The following is an 11407-nucleotide window of genomic DNA, read 5'->3' as shown; positions in this document are numbered from 1 at the left end:
CTGACAAAAACAGACAAACAAAGCAAGACAAAAAAACCTACAGAGCTGGGCATGATGACGCACGCCTTTAATCCCAGTCCTTGGGAGGCAGAGGCAGGCGAATTTCTGAGTTCGAGGCCAGCCTGGTCTACAAAGTGAGTTCCAGGACAGCCAGGGCTACACAGAGAAACCCTGTGTTGAAAAACCAACCAACCAACCAACCAAACAAACAAACAAACAAAAAAACTACACAAACTCATTATATATCACACAAGAATATTAGCAATAATAAGGAATGAAACTATAAGGAACTCTCTCTAAGAAACTATTAAAGCAGAGAAGCATTTCCTTAACAAAGAATTCGTAGAGTTGCTCTGGAGCTTGGAGGCCATGACAGGTGCTGCTAACATGAATGTGCTGTTTGACTGAGTGATGTCCTCCACAGGCTCTGGTGGCTCAACATGGTCCCCAGTTCGTGGCGCTCTTGGAGAGGCTATGGAAATTTTGGGACATGGAGGCTTGCTGAAGGAAGTGTGTCATTGGGGATAGCCTTAGGGAGTTTGTAGCCCTGCCCACTCCTGGTTTACTCTGTTTTCTGTGTGAGTGACCTCAGCTTCCTGTTGTGCACCCTGCTGCCCTGTCGCCCTCAGCCCCTGACATGGACACCGCCTCTGGACCTGGAAACTGCAGTAAACCCTTTCTTCTGTAAGTAAGTCCCTTTTGGCCATGGTGCTTTATCACAGCAAGAGGACTCACTGCTAACATTGAGGGCATCATTTCCCCTTCAGATCTGGATGCTAGAGCCAATATTACTTTTAAAAAATATTTTCTTCTTAACTTTATGTGTTATGGGTGTTTTGCCAGCAAATTTTTAAGACAATCCAGGCTTTTCCCACCACACCCCTCAAAACATTTCTGGTTTCTGTTCATTACTCAATTGTGAGACTTCTATGCTTTCCAATGTTTCTTACAGCTCTGACCCCCTTCTGGATTCCTAAGTCTGAAATGGTGTACTGGGGCTGTGGTAGCAACAGAAATGTCCTCTTCACAGCTCCGGGGGCTAGAGAAGCAAATGTCAGGTGACAGCAAGGCGGGTTCCCTCTGGGGATGCTGGCTGCTCCAGCCTGTATCTGAGGTTCCAAAGTCAGCATGAAGCGACTGTCAGCAGTGTCTGCCTCTGTCTTTGCACAGTGGTCGCCGCTATGTCTTTGCTTGTTAAATCGCCCTCATTTTATAAGGGTTAGTCTTAGGCATGGCCCCATTTTACTTGGTTATATCTGTAAAGATATTACTGAAAAATAATAGTCTAAAAGTTTAGTACACACGTGCATACACACACACACACACACACACANATATATACATATATATATATACACTAAACTTATACCAAGTTGAGAATTATACCAAGAAAACAAATAGGCAATCTAATTATATCAAACTGTGAGTCCTTATTAATTTAACTGAACTCAAAACTATATTAATAAAATTTTTATTCAACTGTCATTATGATGAAAGCTTATTTATGTCTAAATGCTCACTCTCGGGCCCACTGCCCGTCCTTTCGCCCAGCACCCATGAAAGTAACTAGCACACCACATCAGCAGGAGCAGGACTCTCAATATCCCAGATGTGGACGTAAATAAACTTCACCAAAAGGTGAACTGCTAGAGCACACTTGAATTATTATGCAGCCTTGGAAAAGGATAAAACGTGACTTAAGACAGACACACTTGAGAGGGAGGGAGCCTGGGGAAGATGGAAGTACTCTACAAGGTGGAGACCAGCACACTGTTAAGAATGTACTTAATGCACAGGACCACACACTAAATGGCACACTAAGTGGCTAAATGGCAAACCTTCTGCCACCCATCTCTTACTATTGTGAAAAGGGACCGGGCACCAGCTAGAGTATGGCAGTGGCAGAGCGCTCCTAAGTGTCCCCTTTCCTGGACAGCGCAGCCTCACCTCCTGGATCTCCTTCTCTAGGAGGTCCACTCGCTCCCGCAGGTGCCTTCTCTCTGTGTCGATAGACAGCAGCTCCAGGCGGACTGAGCTATTCTCCCCTTCCGCTTGCTGAGCCTTGACCTCCCAGTCCTCAGCACGGTTGTGAAGCAACTGGAATCTATCCAGTAAGTCTTTGTTTTCTTTTTCCTGGTTTAAGAACAATTACAGTATTTCCAAGTCAGTACTGCCAATGGAACATCATATCACACACATACACTCACTCACACACACAGTGGTAACACTGGAAGCTGCTTGAATTTAGGAAACACAGCATGCATAGAGGTACTATCCTAAGATCCATGGAGAAATATAAAGTTAGTAGGAAAGACCCCTACTCTCAAATATCTAATCTCAAATGCACAACATTTACTGCTGGAGGCAGAATTAAAGACACAAGAGAGTTCTTAGAAAGCCGGTCTTAAGTGCAAGCTAAAGTGTTTCTCACCTTGGCGGCCATCAGGCTCTCCCACCGCGACACCTCAGTGATGTACTTGTGGACTCTGCTCTTCATCTCTTCTTTCTCTTGCACTGCTGTTTCCAGCTCCAGTGAGATCTCCTGTAAGTCAGCCGAGGAGAGAGCGGGTCAGGCTGCAGTCATAAGCACCAAGAAAAGTGTGGGAAGCCTCTACTGTGTTATTTTTTCATGGCTGGCCTTGGGGTGTGAGTGTGTGTGTGTGTGCGAACGCGCACGTGCGCGCGTGTTCGTGAGTGTGCAGTGAAAGCATATATACACAGGTGCACAAGCTGATGTCAGAGACACAGAGCAGAGGAAGACGCAGATAGGGCTCTCTGCCTCCCTCCCCCTTTCTCCAGACACAGACTTTTCACTGAGAGTGACGCTCCCCATTTCAGGGAGGCTGACTGACCAACAAGCTCCCGCGATCGGCTAGTCTATAACCCCAACTCCGGGCTCACAGGCAGCCACGCCAGCCCTTTTATGTAGGGGCTGGGGATTTGAACTCAGAACATCTTACTTCATTTCACAGCAAGCACCCTTACCCACGGAGCCATCTCCCCAGTCCAGATCTTGAATTTTTAGCAAACTTTGACAAAAAACTCCCGTGACAGTTCTGACCTTGTATTTGATTTTACATCAGGGCCAGTTAGTTGGTATTAGAGAGCTGATGTAACTACAATATGGGTGATATTGAATAATACTGAAAGTAATTTTTATATTACATAAAAGAAATCATGTCTCCATAGCATAATCCTGTAATAAACCAATATAAACAAAGCTTTACAACATCTGCCGTTTAAAATATCCCTTATTTGTTTACAGATACGTCTCTGAGAGAATGGAAGTGAGCACAAGCTACTAAACCTGTCACGGTCCTTTACACATAAAAGAGGTGCCTAAGACTGATGGTGTCCTACCCCAGCCCAACAACAGCCATGCTCCTTAGCAGCAAAAACTAAACGGTATCAGGCCTGGTGACACGCCTGCCATTCCCACACTTGGGAGGTGACAGAAGAGGATCAGGATAGCATCCTTTGGCTACATAGGGAGTTCAAGGCCAGCTGGGGCTACATGTGACCTTGTGTCCAAACAAACAAACAAGCAAGCAAGCAAGCAAACAAACCAACTCCTAGGAAGGAAGTTCAACTCCAGATGGAAAGGAGACTGCGGCTGCGCTGATCAGGGCGTTGTGCTGGCTGTATTCTGAGAACTACCTTTCCTGAGGCCGACAGGTACCATTCCCTCAAGGAGTTACCCTCCTTACATTCAACACTGTTGCGTTTTTGAAGAACATATTTAGAAGTTTAATACTTAGCAAAAAAGTAAGTTCATGAAAAATCGCTGGTTTCATACCTGGTTTTCCCTCGCCATTGTGGCCAGGTCATCTTGTAACCTTCTATTTTCCTTAAAAGAGATCTCTCTAGATTTCCCAACATCATCAAGCTCCTTGTGAGACGCATCAAGCTGGCGCCGGAGGCTGTTTATCTCTCGGTCTCGAGTAGTCAAAGTTTCTTGTAGCTGGCTGTCAAAAAGAGTGGTGCGGTAGTCACAGTCATGGACAGCTCCAGCTCACGGGAAGTAAGACCACACAGTCTCAGAAAGTACATGAGCACAAGAGAGGCTACGAGCTGTCCTTGGACACTGACTAAAAATACTCACGGACTTTAGAGTTTTATCCATCATTATATACAAATAAAGTCACAAAATAAATATTATTATATAAGTTAAGCAAACGTAACACCTTGGAGTGTTAGAAAATACAATATAGGGCTGGAGAGATGGCTCAGCGGTTAGGAGCACTGACTGCTCTTCCAGAGGTTCTGAGTTCAATTCCCAGCACCCACATGGTGGCTCATAACCATCTGTAATGAGATCTGGTGTGTCTGAAGACAGCTACTATGCACTTACATACATTAAATAAAATCTTTAAAAAAAAAAAAAGAAAAGAAAATACAATATAATACCACATTAAATATTTAGTGTTTACAATGCCTTTATTATATAAAACATAAAGGCATGTAGAATAAATATAATTAGTGATTTTTCTTACTAGATAGCTTAAAACCTTTCTGGAGACTAGATATAAAATGTGAAAATTTTAAGATTGCTCAAGATAGGTTTAATTGAAGAACAAATGCAAAAGCTGGTCATTAAAGCAATCTAAGTTGAGACAGCAGGACTTGAACAGGTGACTATGCAAGCATGGAGTGCAAGTGGGCAGTGCAATCCAACAACAGCAAGGAGCAAGTCAGAGCAGGACTAATTGCCCCAGGCAAAGCTGGAACTCCATGGGACACACAGCCCAAGACTCTGCTAAGTAGGAAGGCCGAATTTGCTGGAAATTTCTCAGACATGGAATACTACTCACTTAAGTGACGTTTCATACTCTGAGACTGTGACCTTCAACTGGGCAATAACTTTTTCCTGAGAAATTACAGAGACATGAAAGATTTTAAGTCAATCATACAGAATTATCTTCTGCTAAGTTTGCATAATCAACTACATTTAGGTAAGTTCAATTACATAAATTATATACAAAAGCAAGCTCTAAATAAACACAGTTCTATACCCATCTTGGCCTGTCTCCACCCACTGAACAGCTGAAGTGGCTTCCTTAAAAGTGTGCTTTATAGAGAAAGTACCCAAGGANCTGAAGGGGGCTGCAACCCTGTAGGTGGAACAACAATATGAACTGACCAGTACCCCCTGAGTTTGTGTCTCTAGCTGCATATGTAGCAGAAGATGACCTAATCGGCCATCACTGGGAAGAGAGGCCCCTTGGTCTTGCAAACTTTATATGACCCAGCAAAAGGCAAGGCCTGGGCCAAGTAGTGGGAGTGGGTGGGTAGGGGAGCAGAGGGTTGGGGGGAGGGGTATAGGAAACTTTCGGGATAGCATTTGAAATGTAAATAAAGAAAATAATAATAAAAAAAAGTGAAAAAAAAAAGTGTGCTTTAGTGAGACCAAATCACATTCTAGGAACAGATAAAATCCCCCGTAAAGATTCCAATTACTAGGACAGGAGGAAATCTAACTATGTCACAGGCAGAGCTGTGGGTCTCAGGGATTCCTCAGGAGCTGTAAGAACTGCATATCTCACATGGACCTGGGACGGATACATACTTTACTAAGGAGGCTCTCCTGTAGGCTGGCGATCTTTTCCGTCTTCTGGTCCACAGTCTCCTGGAGAAAGTCCTTTTCTTTGTCCATCACTCCAATGGTCTTCTTCATTGCGTGAGTCTCTTCGCTCTGCGCCGTCATCCTGTGGCTGAGATTCTCTATGGAGGAGAATAATGTTTGTAAGGTGGAGGCAATTTAGGGCAGCATCAGAAGCAACATTTCAAAGGGCTCACCTAGTTTTTGCTCCAGCATTTTAATTTGCTCTTGGGCCGATTCAAGTTCACCTCTTTTTATGGAAAGTCGGTGCTGACAGTCATCAAGTGAGCACTGTAGCTGCTCACTGATGATCCTAAAGCAGTGGACAAAAACACATGGCATTCTTTATCTCTCACAGACATAGCTTTGTTAAATGAGTGCTCTTAAAATAGTTTGATTTCTTATAAGTTACTTTTATTTCTTATTATAAACTCTTCCAGTCTAATCAACAGCTTCTATTATACAATGTTACTCCTGCTGTCCACCAGTCTTCTCCAAAATGCTTTCATCTGCCTACACATGATACGGTACAAAAATGAAATTAATTGTATATTCTCTCCCAGAAGATTTTCAGTAGATTTTAAGTTCTCTTCAGTTCCCTAACATCAAACCCCTTTTCCTCAAAATCTACGTCTGAGAGCAGAGTCACAGCCCTGTTTTAATGACATGGCTGGCACTCCAGACCCTCCGGAAGTCCTCACCTTCCGGACCATGTGAGCTTGGGAGTTTGCTTCTTATTTTGGCTCTCTGAGTGGCAGGTGACTGCAGGTCACGTGCTGGGACGACAGCATTTCTTACAGTGTGATGGGGTAACACCAAAGACTGGCTTCGGGGAGCCAGGGGCAGGACTCATGGCTGCTTCGGGGAGCCAGGGGCAGGACTCGTGGCTGCGTAAGCCGTCCATGGGAAACCCTGCCTCTAGTGTCTGCTACTAGTTGGAAGTAACTGCTCATTTTCAGCAGTAGCATCCTGAAAGCTGTCACAAGATGTCTTGGCTGTCATAGTCACAGGCCTCTGGATGCTTCTATCTCTGAGCAGGAAGCGTTTACCCTGTCTGAATGGCTGAAAAGGCCATTCTCACCCCAGTTAGCTGGGAATAACTTCTTTGGGGTTTCCTTTGAGGATAAGACACCGAAGAAGATACTAACGAGAGCCTGACTCAGAAATGCCTACTGTGCAAGGTCTAGTTCCCAAAACAGTGAGTAATGTGGGGCATTTCTATAGAACTAAGTTCTGAGGGATACTGGGGCATTCTGATGACAAAACACTAACACAGAGTTCTCACAGCGAGTGGATGAAGACAGAGGCAGGCAGAGCTGGACTGATTTCTTAGAACCATAGAATGGAACCAAACCAAGTCAGAAAGAGGCCAGGCTCAGGCGGTTTAACTCGGGGAAAAGCATGTGCAGTCCAGGTGGGTGCTCCTGGAACCTAGAGCCATGGTGTGTAGGGATAGCTAAGGGGAAGGGACTGTGCACACCTTAGTTCATGTGTGTCCCTGGAGGACTTCTGTTACAACTATGTTCCCAAGTTTAGTGAAACAATTTGCTCGTCCAGGATCACAAACTACCCGGGCAGAAGCCTAGGTTCCACAATAGGCTGTCTCATGTTGCCTTCTGTGCAGATGCAGGGAGACCAGTTGTCTTTAAGGCAGTGGTTCTCAACCTTCCTGAGGCGTCAGCCCTTTAGTACAGTTCCTCACGTCGTGGTCATCCCAACCATAAAATTATTTTTGCTGCTACTTCTTAACTGTAATTTTGCTACTGTTATGAATTGTAAAGATCTGTGGTTTTTGATCGTCTTGGGCAACCTACGTAAAAAGATCATTCAACTCCCTCAAGTTGAGAATCACCGCTTTACCTAGACCCATAGAGGACTTACTGAAGAGCAATGGCTGGCACTGCTTAAAACTCTAGGCAGAACTATGTCTCCTTTGAACGTAGCTTTATAAATGGTGTGATGTGCTGTTGGGGGTGGAGCTGATGAAGGTGCACAGGACAACATCTGGACTGACAGAAAGGAAGCCCTAACAAAGGCACTGCCCCTTCTATCCCAGTGTAGAGAGGGCAGGGGCAACAGAAAGGTCTGACTGCACCACTGCTGCCCAGAGGCTTCCTAGTGGGAGCGGGGGGGGGGGGAGGAGGATCATGGCTGGCCTGCCATTTTATTGTCTCTAAACTGGAAGGAAAGTTTGAAAACCAAGTCATCAGTAAAAAACGAATCAGTTTCTTAGCTTTAAAAGTTACAGAAGAAATGATTTCCTACCAGAAGAGAAAAAAAAAAAAAAAAAAAGGAAAATTGAACTTCATTCTTTCTCCATCTCCATCTGACAGACCCTACGCCTGGCTCAAATCCTCTCTCAGCCTCAAAGTCTACAGTCATATTACACTACAGTGGCTATGCATACTCTCATTTTTGGGGATAAAAATGAATTATTTCGTTTCGTTACAGAGTGTATCTAAAACATCTTAAAAACATCTCTTAAAGGTTCTTTCATTCATAATAAATGTTTCATGCTCTAAAATGAAGTTCCACCTGAGAGAGAGAAGTTTGGAAATTTGATGGCCTGTTAGAGGAAAGCTACTGATGGGCTTCCTTGGAGCTTCCTCTATGAGCCCATGGTCCACGCCCATTACTGACTGTGAAGACTAGGAATGATGTCACACGTGCACCAGGGAAGGAAGAGGGGCAGGAATGATGGAATGATTTCAACATCAGCCCCACAAGCTCAGACATTGTCACTTCATGGGAACATTCATGTTCTTATTGCTAAGAAGATATGGTAGGGACACACCCTAAACAGTTTTAAGTATCCCACCCCCAAAACAGTGCTAGGCAGTCCATGAATTTTCATTTCCTTATCTAAAATGATTTCTGATTCCTTCACAAATATTTCTCAAGGGAAACTAGCTGCGTATGTCTGGATACACCAGACACTTCTGAATATATCTAACATCTTAAAGATTCGTTTACTTTATGTATATGAGTGGTCTATCTGAATGTACACCTGCATGCCAGAAGAGGACATCAGATCATACTACAGATGGTTGTAAGCCACCATGTGGTTGCTGGGGACTGAACTCAGGACCTCTGGAAGAGCAGACAGTGCTCTTAACCGATAAGCTATCTCTCCAGCTCCTAACATTATTAATATATATGTATGTTTCTGAATATATCTAAACAAATCCCAGTAACTGCTCTCTATGGCATAATCACAGACCCATGGAGAGTTCATGGTCATTTGGAGGAAACTGCTATTGCATGTTGACATCCTAGATAACATGTACTGCTCTTGGCTTTTACTGATGTAATGAAGACTCAGGGCTGTGCTACACAGGATTCTAGGTGTTAAATGGGGAAGACCGCTTACTTGAGCACAGAGGTTTGACATCAAGTGTGGGCAACAGTAAAACTCACATAAAGGTTACAGTGACTGCAAACACGGTGACAGCCCCCAGTGGCATCACTGCTAGAGCTGCATCGACAGCAATTACAGAGATTCAGATGCCTGCCATGTGGTGACTGAGAAAAGGGAGCTGTCTAACTGGGCTGGAAACAGCTTACCCTGAGCACAGGCTGACAAACCATAGCTGATTGCTTCTTTCTTTCTAGCTGCAGAGAGGTTTTATGTTTAAGTGAGTGAAAAAATATTTCCACAGGAAAACATTTTGTGACATAAAAATTAAATGGAATCCAAATTTCAGCATCCATAAGTAAAATTGTGATGAAACAGAACCATCATCCCCTCTCTCTCACTTACACACTGCCTACAATGGCTCTCGCACTTCAGAAGCCGGGTTAAAGGTGCGTTGGAAACTGCATGGCCCACAGTCTAAGACACTGAGTGCTGAGGTTTGCTGCCCCCGGTTTTAGAGACTGGCTAGCATGCAGAGGCGTCGAGACCCATCATCCCTGCACACAGGCCTTTCCTTCTTATACTTGAAGGTTTGGGTTAGACTGTAAACTGCTGGACCTCATTAAATGTAGATCAAGAGAGGCAAGAGTCATCACCATTTTCAAAATGGCTATTTTCACACTGTCTTCTGATGCTACACCAAGGGACCAGAGCGGAGACCAGCTATTTGTACAATGAGAGGTTCTGTCTGATCCAGAAGGCCTGGTTGAACACACGGAAATTTGGTGGGAAAAAATGCCTAATACAGGAAGGCAAAAAGAAGACGGCCCATGACCATGAAAGGAGCAGGCACCGCCTCTTCCTGAGAATTAGCTTCATGGATGAAACATCATGTCTTAGAGTAACAAGAACTCTGTGAACCACACTGAAAAACGGCATGAGGCTTGGACAATGTCCTGCTTCTGCAAAGGGTTGTGTTGTGGTCTGTACTGAGTTTAGTGCCGAATTTAGGCCTGATAGATTGAACTCAAAATTTTACCAATGTTTATCAACTGAATATTGAAGACATACTAGACTTGGAGATAGGCCTCCCCCACCATTCCCTCTTCTCCTCCCAAAACACAGAGGGGGGGGGGTAGAGGAGGAGGAGAGGGAGAGAGGGGGAGCGAGGGAGAGAGGAAAAGGGAGATTTGGTGAATGGAAAGCAGAGTTCTGATCTGCAATACACACGGTAGAGGGAACAATTCTCATAACCCTCTCCTACTGCACAGTGACTGAATGGCACATAGCTCAAGGCAGAAGCAGGCTGAGCTCCTAAGAGAAAATGGTATTGGTATCAGAACCAAACCAAACCAGACTAAGGCATCCACAAGAGGACACCAGCTGCTCTATCTCCAGTCTTCTGTAAGGAAAACAAACTTGTGGGATGGTTCTGATCTGAAGGAAAAGAAAATGGCAGCTCTGGGCAGCCGGATACAAAAGCAACGAGGGTGGACTAGCGATTCTGCAGATGAAGATGTAGCACGGTATCTGCCTGGACTCTGGAGCTGAGGACCAACCAGACGAGGGGCAGGCTCACTCTGCCCCTCCATAGAATACTTGTAGACAGGGAAGCAGGAAGGATAAAGCCGTCTCTGAGCTTTTGTAAAGCCTGCCTGATAAAGATGGGAGTAAGGCATCAGGGGAGGAAAGGTTGTTGGTAACCCTAGAGCTCCTGAGACTCTCCCGCAGCCTTCCTCTTCCTGACAACTCCTTCTGTCACACGGTTGAGGTTTCTTATACTGTAGGTTTGTGACTCCCAGCTTTTGTATATGGAGTCTGTGTCTTTTGTTCTCACCATTTCTTTGTCCTTCTGACTTGTAGGTGAAACTCTTGAACCTGTTATTTTACCAAGTCAGTTTTCTACAGTAGCCAATCTACTGCTCAATAACCCTTCAACTATAGCTTATCAATCTATTTAAAAAATCATTATCACTACCATCCTTCCTGATTGCAACGTGTCACTGCTTCATAACTGAGTTGCATAAAGATTTTGTTGACATCAAAGATTTCTTCCTAATTTTTATGGCAATTGTAATCCCCTCTGACTCCAGATAGAGGGTTCTGCTAACCTTCATTCTCTCTCTTGCCCATGAAAGCCATGCAATTGGGGGTGGGGTGGGACACAGTTTTTATTTCCTTCAGTTGTATGTCCTTGAAACTGACAAATGGCTAACTAAATGGCCCGATATCCCAACGTAAACATTATGCATTAGTACTGCTGTTTTACTCCCATGTAAGTCACCTTTTGATTTTATGGAAGAAACATTTCTTAAGTTTGCCTTGTGCCCTCAAGGCTCGCAGCTACCACCTCAGTCCTGACCTGCAGGCTCCTCTGCCTATCGTCGTCTGAGACGTCAAGTCCATTTTCTATGTTCCAGCACAGTCTGCGTCTGACCCCTCGGTTAATTTTC

At 44.5% G+C, this 11407-nt stretch overlaps 1 protein-coding gene across 5 annotated transcripts in view; it reads right to left on the bottom strand.

Moving 5' to 3' along the window:
• Cep135 (centrosomal protein 135) overlaps positions 1-11407 on the bottom strand; it is a 60702-nt gene that overhangs the window by 11121 nt on the left and 38174 nt on the right. For all 5 annotated transcript variants that reach the window (XM_021210825.2, XM_029545314.1, XM_029545316.1 and 2 more), the window contains 6 exons: positions 5797-5912; positions 5567-5721; positions 4812-4867; positions 3797-3965; positions 2432-2542; positions 1948-2133 (listed from right to left, as the gene is read on the bottom strand). In XM_021210825.2, the coding sequence (XP_021066484.1) occupies positions 1948-2133; positions 2432-2542; positions 3797-3965; positions 4812-4867; positions 5567-5721; positions 5797-5912 (793 nt within the window). The remainder of the gene's footprint in view (positions 1-1947; positions 2134-2431; positions 2543-3796; positions 3966-4811; positions 4868-5566; positions 5722-5796; positions 5913-11407) is intronic.

Source organism: Mus pahari, chromosome 13, assembly GCF_900095145.1.
Source record: "Mus pahari chromosome 13, PAHARI_EIJ_v1.1, whole genome shotgun sequence".
Lineage (NCBI taxonomy): Eukaryota > Metazoa > Chordata > Mammalia > Rodentia > Muridae > Mus > Mus pahari.
The sequence above is the reverse complement of the archived record's forward strand: the minus strand, read 5'-3'. Positions and strand labels throughout refer to the sequence as shown.